Source organism: Amblyomma mixtum, chromosome 5, assembly GCF_055824585.1.
Source record: "Amblyomma mixtum isolate Tamu chromosome 5, ASM5582458v1, whole genome shotgun sequence".
Lineage (NCBI taxonomy): Eukaryota > Metazoa > Arthropoda > Arachnida > Ixodida > Ixodidae > Amblyomma > Amblyomma mixtum.
In genome coordinates this window covers 15421241-15434732 of record NC_143016.1, presented here as the reverse complement: position 1 = coordinate 15434732, position 13492 = coordinate 15421241, and the positions used below count along the sequence as shown (strand labels likewise).

Below are 13492 nucleotides of genomic sequence, written 5' to 3'. Positions count from 1 at the left end.
AGCAGAAATTGTTGTGGTGCGAAAGGAAATGTTGCGCAAATGAACATAATTGCAAAGGACCCACCTACTTCACTGGATTGAAGAAATATAATGCCCATGCAGTTTATACTTTTCTATGACATGAAAAGAATTTGTCCACCTTAACTGCACTTCTTTATTTATGCAACACTAGTTTGCTAAGTAATTATGCAACAATGCGTAGTTCTTTTTGTCAAGACTTGGGCATGTTTTGCTTAAGGACTAACCAGTCTTGTGAGCAGAAATTTTTGGCCAGTCTGCACAAATTTTGTCTCAAACTTAAGAGGGAGATTTTGAGCTTATGTTCTGTTCAATTTTCTCATTCCAGGGGAATCGCCAAATCCTTCTGAAATCTTTAACCTCTCATCCATTGAAAACTTCAGTATGTGCCAAGGAAGCAATCCTCTTGTCAACTTTGTTAATAAGGCTAACATTGACGGTGTCACAGATGACATAAAGGTTTGTGATTTTTTTATTCATTTGTTTGTTCTTTTAGATATTTGTGACCTTCTTGTAGAGTATGCTATGGGTGGTGACTTATCTTGGACACTTAATGAAAATTGTGTTTAAAGCTTGTGCTGATTAAAAGCAGAGCTTCCACCTTCTTTGCAATACATGGTGTTATATTTTTCATTTTTGCAAAGGTTATACATATGAACATGCTTTAGAATTTGTCCTTTAGCTGCAAAATGCACTCGAGAGAGAGAAAGTCAGTTTTCATGTAACGTGAGGAGTTACTTTCATATAAAGGGCAGGTTGTTTTTTTTGGTAAAGCTTCCTATCCGGTTGAATGGCACTGAAAGTGAGGCCTGCATTTATGTTGATCCAGTCATTTTCTCTATGATCAGCTCTGTTGATGTGTGATAGTAGAGCCCATACCAGAGTGACGAGCATTTACTTCTTGAGCACTTAATTGCGGGTCTGTCTGCAGGTGGTTGGCGGCCAAGGTGGGGGCGGCCTCTGTGGACAGGCTGCAGGCAGGGTGTCTGTGCTGCCGCTGTCAGTGGGCTCAACGCCGCCCTCGCAGGCACCGCTGCTTGTTATGCGTTCCGCAGTGGCTGCCAGCACGCCGTGCACCGACAGCACTCCACTGAGCATTATGACGAGCACTCCAGAAACGCCGGCTTGTGAGGCCATCACTGGCCTGAGCGGCAAAGGTGGCAAGCAGCCACCCCAGTTTTCAGTGCTCAAGGGGGCGCGCAGCGTCTTTGCAGGAGGAGCCTCAGCCCTGAGCCCACTGTCGGCTTCGTGAGTACTAGCACACTGGTGCTGTCCTGGCCCATTGCTAGGTGACATGGTCACTCGAAAACCAGCATGTAGAGATCTTCCCACGGTGGGCAGCAGAGATTTGCCGCGCACCAGTCCGCCTCGCTGCCCTTTGCCTATGATTACTGCCTAGTAACTGCCCACCACTCAGTTAGATCACGGCTGTGCAAGAGGACGCCTAACTCGACAATGTACAGTGCGCAGAATTGTCCTCCTTAGCGGACTCGCCCGCTGCCGCGTTGGCTCTAGGACATACAGGAAAGCATCTAAGTGTCGCCATGTTATTGCTCATACTGATGTCGCGTCTTTGTCTACGGTGTGGGCAAGAATAGTAGACTTTTTTTGTTATTGTTTCGTTCTTGTGTCTAGCTTGGCGTTTAGCCGCAGTTGCCTTTGTGAGAATGAGAAAGCGGCAAAGTTAGCGATCAAGCTGCTCGCACTTCCTTTGCCTTCTCTGCAAAAGTGCATGTGTTTCTTTCATTCACTTTTTTCTTGTCCCCTGTGTCTTAAATGAGGTTCCTGATTCTTATAGACAAGAATAGTTTTGTATTAAAGCAGTTGCCACAACAACAGTGCAGTATCGTGCATGTATGTCACAGCTTTGCTCTCTTCTTTCTATGGACAGCTGCTCCGGCAAACGTGGAGAGCCATCACATTCAGGACATTTTGCACACACACTACCGACAATCACGGAGGCCAAAAAGTCTGAAGAAATTTTAGACAAGTGTGTTGCCACTGGCAGCAAATAGTAAAAAAAAGTTGGAGACACCGGTGTATGGTTTTTGCACACGTTGAGATAGAAATTAACTTGGGTTCAGTCTGGTGCTACAATTTCGCTTTCCAATCTGTTTGGCTACTGTGTTTCACAGATCTACATACTGTTGCGCTCTGTATCAGTTGCGATGCGTACGGAGTGAACCTGATGAGAATTGCACTTTATAGTGAAATAATGAGCCCTTATACAAAACACCAAAGTTGCACAAACATTGAGTACACATTGTTTTTTGCATCGATTGGCAAGCGCTCAAATTTCTAACAGTCCTGTGCTGGCAGTGCTTTAAGAACTGACTTCCGGCCGTAGCTCCTGTGTTGCATTTCATATTGAGCAGGATAGTACCTTTTTTCCCCCTGGGCCCTTGTGTAATTTTCGCATAAGTAAGGCACCTAGATTTACGGACGAAACTCCCGCTTCGAAGGAAATTCCCACTTCCAACAAATGCCCACTTCTCAAGAACATCTGGGAAGAACCCTGCTTGCATATTAGCTTCAGAATCTAAGCAAGTTCTGTACCTGTATGTAATATGTTTTATTAAAATATGGCGAGTAAAGATCATGGGCATGTATCTGGAAAACAGACTCAATGACTAACATCAATTTTTGGGGAGTAAATTTGATAAATTTTTAGCAGTGCTGCCAGGCTTGTTGTGTGAAGAGCTTGGGCATAGCTGATATAGATATGGCTGAGATAAGGACTTGCTTTTGCGTGCGCAGATTTGGTGTGCTACCTTTGACATACTCCACACCCAACTGTGGGCCCCCACCTGCCATTGCCTTTGTGACACCCACCTCGCAGAGCATTTTGGACTGCAAGGAGCCATGTCCCCCTGTGAAAAAGGTGCGGTTTATTTGTTTGACCTGAAGCTTTTTTTTTTCATGTGGTACGAACACAGTGAACACATGCAAGTAATGGGAGACACATTCAGAGCATCTGTGGGAAGAACAAACTCTAGTCTGTGGACATTGATTGCCATATGAGCAAACTTTTCATTTGCTACATTTGGGCTAATTTACACTTTCGTACCAGCAGATCAGGTCAGCAGGTCATTTGCATTGTTATGCTGTGGTGGATACGCAGTGCAGCATGCATATTGTTGCTGACCGTGTGGGAAAAGCATGTGGTCCTACTGTGTGCATGCAGTTTAGTCCCTGTGCCTCCAGTTCATTTATCCATTCTGTTCGCAGAACCTTGCAAGGAAGCCTCAGGCACTGAATGCACCGAAGGTGCAAATCTTCAGTCAGTCAAGCAACAACAATTTGCTGCAGACGCCACCTCCACCTGCTCCAGCTGGGTGAGAAGTGTTTTTCGTTGACTGTTTGATATCCTAGATGGTGCTGATCTCAGTAAGTCACAAAGATAGGGTTTCGGTTGTGCAGTTAAGCTGTAATGCAGTAAAAAACTCGATAATTTGAACTCTTTGTCAATTCGAAATCCTGGACAACTCGAAGAAAATCTGCAGTCCTGTAATTTCTAATGCAAATTTGGCCAGATAATTCGAAGTGGCAGACTGTGCCACCCCAGTTAAGTCGAAGACCTGAAGTGCTATGTGGGAATGCACGATTCTGATGTTGCTGAAAACAAGTAAAGGGACGGTTGCTCGGAGGCATGAGGTGGTACCATAGAGTGATGCCGATTCTTGATATGTGAAGTGCCCCAGCCCCAGTACTGCCAGCAGAAAACAGAGTGGTATGGCTTTGGGATCGCCGAAACATGCGATTGAGCTTGTTCTGTGATGTGAGTATTCTTGCTCCGTTCCCACGACAGGTTGCCTGCGTACAACGCCGGCCTGTGCACTTTCTTTGAGGGGTATGCTGTAGACATCTGATATCTGATTACATCTAGTACTGTCACATATGACTTGAACTTCTCAAAAACAGCCATCTGAAATTGGGGATCGACCAGTAAGCGGAGCCGCCTACTTGCTTGGAGTGAGGTAGTTCATATATATAGCAGGTAGTATATATAGAAGGTATATATATATATAGGTATATATATGGAAGGTAGCCGCCGCGGTGGCTCAGTGGCTATGGTGCTCGGCTGCTGTCCCGAAAGACGCGGGTTCGATCCCGGCCGCGGCGGTTGAATTTCTTTGGAGGAGAAATTCGAGGCCCGTGTACTGTGCGATGTCAGTGCACGTTAAAGAACCCCAGGTGGTCGAAATTTCCGGAGCCCTCCACTACGGCGTCTCTCATAGCCTTAGTCGCTTTGGGACGTTAAACCCCATAAACCAAACCATATATGGAAGGTAGTACGTGCCCCATGGCGGTGAATGTTCGCAACGGGATGCATGGGGCTCCAGGCACCAAAAAAAGTTGTCGATAAATATGCATGTCAGTACCGCTAAAGAAAATTTGAATAAAAAGGAAAAAAAATTTGTTGTAATACCTTCCAGTAAGTGGTGCACCGGCAACATTTCCTTGCTGTCAGCCCAAGGTGGCTGAACTCCTCAGCTGAAAGTCCCGTATAATTTTGTGTAAGGGGCCACACTCCCTGTTTTCGACTAGATAATTGAGAAAAAAAATATGGTTATATATTTGTTTTTAATTTGTGTATGGCTGCACCTTCAAAATTCACACCCGACATTAAAAAAAAAAAAGTGCTGCCCTTACATGAGTTTATACGGTAGTTATATGAGGCAGCTGAATTGTAGTGGCACCGTGAGTGCTGCAGTATATTATGTTCGAAATTTGCAATAGCTGTTCAGGATAGCCCTTATGTTGCAACTATGGATTCGTCAGTGACAGTTTTGGGCATATATATGTATGTGGCTGTGCAGTTTTCCCCCCGGCGGGCTGAGCAGTGTGCGGCGCAGCTCCCGCCTCTTCAGCAGCTCAAACTCTGTGAAGGAGAACAACAAAGGCAGCTCATCGCCCAAGACCATCCGGAGCCTTGCAGCGCGGCTGCCCTCCACCAAAAAGAGCAAGCCCTCACGGGGTGCCCTCCGCACGGCCGGCACACCGACCTCAGGCCCCAACACGGGCAGTGTCACAGAGGGCGACCTTAATGAGATCAACAAGCCGGAACCGCCACCAGTTTCCCTGGCCCAGACAGCCGTCTGCATGCAGAGGGCCTCTGCAGGTGAGGCGGAGTCAAGTGTGCATTCCGCTGGGTGATGGTTGCGCAACATCTCTGTCACAGCTGCAGGCGAAATAGTTTCCAGTTCGTAGCACAGAAAAATTGTTTTGCATAAAGTAGGAGTTCAGTATCCGAAGAAAATAATCATTTTCACTCTTGTTGAAAGAACTGGTGAAATTAGATAATGTTACTTTCTTTTACGCGAAGCATATTAACGTAGGTTTCGGGCCTTCGCGCGACGCCCGGCGGTGGCCACCATTGACCTTGAAGTGAGATCACATGACGTAACGTCACGTGATGACGTCACACCGGCTGCAGATGGCGCCTCATATCGCGCCGTCGGTCGCCTCCCGGCGGTGGCCACCATTGACCATGAAGTGAGATCACATGATGTGACATCACGTGATGACGTCACACCGGCTGCAGATGGGGCCTCATATCGCGCCGTCGGTCGCCTCCCGGCGGTGGCCTCCACGCTTCGGTTCGCGCCATCGCGCGCAACGGCGGCGCCACCATTGCTGCATCACGTGATATGTGACGTCACGCCAGGGATGAGGCGGCGCGCGCCCGCCGTCGCGTCAGTCTCTCTGCCTGCAACCGCGCCAGTGTCTTTGCGCCGGGCGTGTATGCGGTCAAGATGCCTCCAAACGCTAAGGACATGCTTCGCATCCACTGGGCTTAACCTTGATAAGCCTCCAATTTTTTGTATGTCATCTTACCTTTACTCACCATGGTGGCCCAGCGGGTTTGGCATGAAGCCTCTAAGCCCAAGGCCACGGGTTCAGACCAGGCTGCTAGCCTCCATGATGGCTCAGTGATTGTGGTGCTTGGCTGCTGGCCCGAAAAATGTAGGTTCAATCTCGGTCGTGGTGGTTGCATTTTGATGGAAGAGAAATGCTAGAGGCCTGTGTATACTGTGCGATGTCCGTGCACATTAAAGAACCCCAAATGGTCAAAATTATCCACAGCCCTCCACTACGGCATCTCTCATAACCTAAGTCGCTTTGGGACATTTGCTTGGTTATACAGTCCAACCTCGTTATAACGAAGTCGCATTTTGCGCGGAAATTCCTTCGTTATATCCAATATTCGTTATAAAAGTATGCAGTCAAATTCCCGCAGAAAAGGTCGCTAATAAACCCAAGTAAAGAGTACTTTAAGATGGACAGCACAGGGTTGAAAAAATGCACTATTTTTGAATTTAACGCGTGGTATAAGCATATCAAACCTCGCCTTGCATTTCGTACTGGAAAGCAAGGGCGAACTCACAAATTTGGGATGCATGGCCAGGTGCAAAAACTGATTTATTTATAAAACGACGTAATCTCCGTTTGGCGGCACTTCACACTATTTGACAGGTTATATTTCTCGGATGAAATCAACATAGAGCAGCGCTTTCCCGATGTGAGCTGATTTGGCCACAGGTAGGTTCCCGAGGTACCCCCTCAACTTCCTGGCCATGTCAGCGGCCTCGGCGCTGCTGAGAGCTCGCACTTCGCCATCTTCACATGCATCGCTGTTTCTAGCATCATCTGCAGAAACCACCTGATCAGCAATTTCTTGGTCGGTCAGTTCGGGCGCCACAGCCGAGTTGTCATCTGCACAGATGAATTCCTCGAACGTAATTCGGAACCGCCAGCTGACGCCATGTCGTCTCGCCGAAACTGTCCGCTTGCCTCCCAGTTGCATGCGGAAGCTTTCTGCCTACTTCTCACAGTTCTCGGCGCCAACGGCTGCTTCTTTGCCAGACAAGACGTGGCAAACAATCCGATGGCGGTCATTAAATCGCTGCAGCCAGCCACTGCTTGCATGAAAGTGATTGTGGCCTCAGACGGAAGTGAGACTTCTCGCCTTACGCGCTGTAACGTCCTTGAACCATGCAAACAAGGCATCTTCAACATCCTGTCTTGCTGTCATTCTTCACAGCGCCTGCAGAGTGGGCGTTTGCAGTCTTCTGCCTTGCGCTCAAGATGGTTGATAGAGTGCTAGGCGCAACACCGAAGTCCGCGGCAGTGACTTTTCCTTGTGCCCGCTGTCAACTGCCCTGAATATCTTTATCTTCGTTTCAAGCGAAACTGCTGTTTGTTAAGACGCGTTCCGCGACGGGGTCTACAGATTGAACTGCAGAGATAGCGCGCGCGGGTCGGAAATTGTGACGGCAGGGGTGGCCGGGGAGCGGGTGTCGGTTCGATCACGTGCCAGTCACGTGCTAGGCAGCCGTTGATGCTAGATTCATTCGCTCTCCCTAGACGGTGTGGCGTGCGGAAGCGCGGGTGATTCAAACACATTTTAGGTGCGGGCGCCTCAAAAGATCAAAATTTAGTGTGTTTTGAAATTTTTTCCTACTTGTTTGCGCATTTTGAGCCCCGTGAATACAAAAACTGCTTCGTTATAACCGATATAGTGTCGAATTTTGAATTTTTCGTTTCGTTATACAGATAGAACTCCCATAGAAATAAAGCATGTCCAACCAAACTTTTCTTTCCCTTCGTTATATCTGATAATTCGTTGTATCCGTGTTCGTTATAACGAGGTTCGACTGTATTAAAACCCTATAAAAACTACACCAAACCATACTGGGCTGTGGGACTTGCATTTCAGTGGACCAGATACAAAAACACCAGTGTGCTGTACAAAGTCGGTGCATGTGAAAGAAACCCATATGGTCTAAATTAAGCTGGGGCCCTCCACTGCAGCCAAAGTGCAGCCTTGGGACATCAATCTCTTCATAATATGCTGTTGTTTTGAACTGTGTAGTCGCAATACAATTATTTTTCTGCTTAGAAGATGTTACAGTGTACTAGCTTAATGATAGCCAGAGCAATGTTTAGTTGCTGTTGTAATGTGGACTATTTGTTGTGTGACTCATCTGGTGATTATGCATAGTTAGGTTGGATGCTGTGGGCATAACCCCGAGTGCAGGAAAAGGTCCATTCCGCTGCTGTATTTACGACGCACTTATTAATTCATACATTACATAAGTCAACTCCTTAGCTTTGGGAACTTGCAAAGAAAAGAAAAGTTCCAGTGTTGTGTTGGCTGGACAGTGGAGGTGACAAGTTGCCAGCATGTAATTAAAGATCACGAGCAAAATGTGCCACATATCTGAGTTACAGCGGCACTGTGAGAAACTCGTCACTGAAGAGGTACTCCCGTTGCTTTCCCCAGCATCTGGTGGACTTTCCAGCAGCATTGGTATGGGATACTGGTGTTTTTTCTTTTCTTTTCTTTTTTTGCTTACGCGCCTAGGACAACTTCTCATTTAAATGCTGCCAAGGATGGTTGCCCATGTTCAGGAGGCAGGGCTATTCAGAACAGCTGAGCAACTAAGAGAAGTATGGTTTTTGTGACGATATCACTAAAGCGTGTGGTAAACTTTGTGCTAGCGTTCTAATGATGATGACGACGCTGTGATGTCTCTGGGATTCTTGCACTCTGATGGTTGCTTGATGGGGCACTGCCCTTTCATTCATATTGGCCATATCTGAGAATTTCTTGCGTTGCTGTCTTAAAAAGGAAAGGGTGCACAAAACCTTTGCACAGTAACGGTGACAGCACCTGCCATGGGTTCTGCAGGCTCGAAGGCAGCCAGAATACAGGAATTTCCCCCTTCCCTTCCTTTTCACTTTTGTAGGCAGGTTTGCGCCTTACCCTGCCCGTAATGCGTGTGTTGGTCAAGCTTCAAGTTAGGGGAGTGTGGTTTTGAAAAAAGCAGGTCGACTTATACATGAATGAATACGGGACTTGCCTCACTCCTCCAGGACAGCCTTTTGAATCTTCGCTAATAAGGATTTGAGTGGCCTTGGTGGTGAGGTGCCAAGAGTTTTGTTGTGACCTGTGTGGCGGCACTGTTGGTGCAGAGGGCCTGATGCAGCTGCTGCAGGAGCTGGGCAAGGCCCGCCTCTACCTGGGCCAGTTCCATTGTCGGCAGGCTGTGGAGACCCTGGAGGCCCTGCCCCATCACCAGTTCTCCACGGGATGGGTGCTCACTGCCCTGGGGAGGGCCTACTTTGAGCTGGGCGAGTACAACAAGGCAAGCACAGCTTTATTTTTTGCTGCTGCTACATTGTCGGCACTTGCATTGTGGTACTTGCAGGGTGTTCTGATCTGTTTGCAGTACTGCCCAAGCTTTTCAGTGTTGTAATCATCCCACGTACTCATGCAGTTAAAAAAAATGCAGTAGAATCTTGATGATACAAATTCTGCGGGACCCCAAAAAATGCTCGTTTTTTTGTGTGAATTGTATGTTGGAATTTGTATGATCCAGAACAAGTCAAGTTGAACGTAAGAATGAAACAGTTTATTTAGCTCAATTATTCTCGGCCAAAAAAGTCAGTAATACTTGTTTGCACTTTCTTGGGTTCGATTTCGCTGATAAGCACAGCCTGAAAAGCATAAGACCACGCGGGAGTTTCGTCGCTCACGCTGCCAACGCTTACAGTGCAGCATAAATCATCAAGGGCGTTGAGAGTTTCTGCCGTCGATGGCAGTGGGTCATCTCTTTTGGGCGATGACAGTTCACTTGTTCCGTCAATCAAATCTTCAGTATGGTCCTTAACCCGCGAGTCACAACGTTGTTGTCCGCGATGACAAAGTCATTGGAAGAAGCTTGATTGTCCAGCATCTTCCAGCCTTCAATGGCCAAATCCTCGGGGGACCCTCCACCGATCACCATCGGCAGTGCGACCAGTGCCATCGTAAATCCACATTTGCAAAAACAGCTCACAATTGTGTTTGTGGCCATACTGTCCCAAGACATGACCAGAAAATGAAGTGCATCTAGCAGACTAATTCGCAGATTCTCATCTTTGCGATCAATCTTTGTGAGAAGTAACCTCATTAAAAGCCCCCTAAAGTGGTGTTTTATGTTCCGGATTATTCTGGCGTTCGGTGGCCGCAGGTAGCTTGTACAGTTCACAGGCGAGGATTATGGTGGTGACATTGCTTAATGCCGCTTGCTTGGGATGGCCTTATCACTGACCGACAAAGTGCAAAACTTTTTCTGGTCTCTGACGCCATTTTCCGACCCAAGCTGATCAGAAACTCTCGGAAAAAATTGATAGGGCTTGACGTAGTTAAACCCGAGTAAACCTGCGAGAGCAGGTGTAAACCTGCAGGGGGCACTTAAACTCCGTCATAGGTGTGTGGCATAATATCTTTAGTGGGTTAATGCCCATTTAGGCTGAATTGGTAATTCCTACTTAAGATTCATTGATGGCGGCGAGTCCTCATATATACCACTACCAAAGCAGTGGCGCAGCGGTTAAGCGTTGCGCCACTTCACTGGAAGGTGGCTGTTACTATCCCAGCCACCAGGCGGGATTTTGCGACCCTGTTGCTCTTCCCGAGAAACCTCTCGTTTCAGATGGCACGACACTCGTCCGAACTTACCCAAGCTTACCCGAGTAACTCGGGTAAGCTCGTGCCATCTGCGCGTGTGTGGCCAGTTTTGGGGGGGTGCTCCTCTACTCTCCGAGACCAGCCATGCGGGCCAGCTCGCTTGCTTGGGCGTTTGTATCGTTTGTGCTGGCTAGAAAAACTGTTTGTATAATCCTGAATTGTAACGTATTCTGCACAATGTAGACTATAATCCTGAATTATAACATACAATGTAGACTGTCGGAGACATTTTCAAAATTCATCTCAGCCATAATCGTATTGTTGAGATTCTACTGTATTTCACTGAACAAAAAGCTAGCAATACCAGCTTAAGCTGATATCATTGCCTCTAAAGGTTAATTTGGCAAGGTTACGCCTGATGGCTACCCTTCAAAGTGAACAAATATTAAGTTCTCTACTCCGTTTCATACATCAAGTGCAATGCTTTGAACAGTATGGAAGTAGTCCACATGAAAAAAATAAAGGGAGGTATGTCACTTTGTGCTTGTTCTGTGTTCAAGTGGTCTAAAGCACAAGAAAGCAGTGATATTACATTTAATCAAGCTCTTGACAAATGTATCATGTGATAAGCCTGGAGGCAAAGCATTTACTATTTTTCACTCTCCATGAGGAACACACTACTTTTCAGTCGCGGATGTAGGCAGTGCAAACGGAAGCGCTAGCTTTGGCAGCATTGCACCTGAAGTACGGAATTGAGCATAAAATTGCTCGATCCATTAATAGAATTGCCACTCTCTAATGAGAGAAATTGGTTCCTCAACGCATGTTACAGCTTTTTTTTTTTTCATATGGATAGGTAAATAATATGTGTAAATAAATTTTTTGTTGTTTGACAACCAACCTTTCTTGATTCAATTCAATATTGATTCAAAGGCTGCTGTTGAGTAGCATATTTACTCTCATAATGAAGCCACTTTTTTCTCAGAAAAGTTCACATCAATTTGGGGGAGGGTTCGTAGGAAAGAAAAAAAAATGTTTTGGCATATTTTTTTTGTAAGAGTTGAAATTTCATATGCATCCGCCCACCCATCTGTCTGTGTATCCATCATCATCAAAAGCATGCAGTCAACCAGTTGCTTCACCGCACCACCCACGTTCGTGTGGCCAGTCAGTTTAGCATCGTTTGCTTCAAAAGGCGTTTGCTGTATTGCAGTGCAATGTGATGATTTTGTGATAGTCAACGGCGCCGGCCAATCAAAATTCTTTTAAAGCAAAAGCGCCGAACACAACCCTGCTGGTCATGTGCGTTTTTTTTTTTTTGCACGTGGTTTTAATTTTAAGTGACAAATGTGGTACAGGGTTCATTATGCTGGATTCATTGTGCGAGTAAATACTGCGTTTGTGCTCTTCTATTTTGAATGCTTTATGGAGCGCTGCCCGAAAAGGCATTGCAGTACTGTGCCGCGCACAGTCAAGGTCACCCTGCATGCCTTGCTTTCCAAGCTGTAATTCCAGATATTTTCTTGTGAGAGATGCAGTGCTGTGCAGTGGTACCTTTCGAGGCAAAGGCTTTTGGCTGATGCAACCTCCCGACTGCAGGCTATCAGCACCTTTGAGACGCTCCGATCTCTCGAGCCGCACCGGCTACAGGGCATGGAGTACTACAGCACAACCCTGTGGCACTTGCAGAAGGAAGTCAACCTCTCTGCACTTGCGCAGGACATGATGGAACTGGACAAGACGGCACCCGAGGTGCGTGCTTCTGGCTCGAGTGGGTGGCATTTGTGCCTGGCAACTTTTTTTATCACAGTCATTGCAAGGTGGAGAACTAGAGAGTAAGCTGGTGCTTCAATGTACTCGTTTTTGCTCCCCTTAGTTTTATTCAGATTTCACTCACGGTATTTCGGAACGGTGGAGTCTGAAACAAGGGGTTTCTCTCTGCATAAACTTTCCGTTCTGCAAGTTGTCGCATAGCTTTTGCCATAGCTGTTGGATTGTAGGAACACATAGTGACCGCTTCTTATTCAAACCTAGCAGAGGGGAAATCGACTGACAGGACCCCATATCTGTGGTGTTTCAGGGCTCTAGTACAGTGGTGCATGCTTCATTTTTGCATGCTTCAGTGTGCTTTGAAAATTGAACTTTGCTTCTTCGAAAAATCTCTTCAAGTAACAAAATTTTCCAGTAGCATTGCTGCACTGGCAGCAGCGGTACTTCTTGTTTTTACTTCATCTTATTCTCATTTTTGTTCGCAGTGAAGAATAGTCGCTGTTTTCAGAGATGGTCCACAAATGTCTGTCCACCTAAGTCTGCCGAAGGCCAAGGCTGCTTCTCATCGTGCTTGTGAGCAGGAAGGTGCTCCAGGCGTGTATTCTGAAGCCTGTTAGTTGTGTTGGCTGTATTCTCCTGGTGTGTGCACGTATGTTGGTGGATCTCTCACTAGCCTTCCTTGCCCTGGTGCAGGCTTGCTGTGCAGCTGGTAACTGCTTCAGCCTTCAGCGGGAACATGAGATGGCCGTGCGCTTCCTGCAGCGAGCGGTGCAGGCCGATCCGGACTTTGTCTATGCCTACACACTGCTTGGTCACGAGTTGGCAGCGATGGAGGAAACGGAGCAGGCACTCTCCGCTTTCCGCAGTGCCATGCTGGTGAACCCCCGCCACTACAATGCCTGGTACGACTGCTGTCTGGTCTCCATGGCTGTGAAGTGCAGAAAGCAAATGCCTATGATTCTGGGGAAGGTCCTATTCAGAAAAATTGTGTGGCCATGGGACAGTCCCTCACTCTTGCTGTTTCTTGCTGTCAGCTCTAGAGGGAGCTCAAGAGGGACTAACTGGTACTGTTGAATGTTCAACTTGAACCAAAGAAAAGCTAGCAAGGTTTTCATAGCTCCCTCACATGTAACATATTGCAGTAAAGGCAGATGCGTCAATTTAGGAGTCTCTCTCATTGTTTTTTTTTTAGTGAGTCACTGAAAGACTAGGGCCACTTAATATTGAGGAGCGCTTTTGCGACAG

General features: G+C 46.9%; 1 protein-coding gene across 1 annotated transcript in view; it reads left to right on the top strand.

Moving 5' to 3' along the window:
• Cdc27 (cell division cycle protein 27) overlaps positions 1-13492 on the top strand; it is a 29550-nt gene that overhangs the window by 4974 nt on the left and 11084 nt on the right. Inside the window, exons 5-12 of the mRNA XM_089543449.1 lie at positions 347-477; positions 950-1266; positions 2776-2899; positions 3247-3353; positions 4839-5140; positions 8998-9170; positions 12077-12229; positions 12941-13149. Of these exons, the coding sequence (XP_089399575.1) occupies positions 347-477; positions 950-1266; positions 2776-2899; positions 3247-3353; positions 4839-5140; positions 8998-9170; positions 12077-12229; positions 12941-13149 (1516 nt within the window). The remainder of the gene's footprint in view (positions 1-346; positions 478-949; positions 1267-2775; positions 2900-3246; positions 3354-4838; positions 5141-8997; positions 9171-12076; positions 12230-12940; positions 13150-13492) is intronic.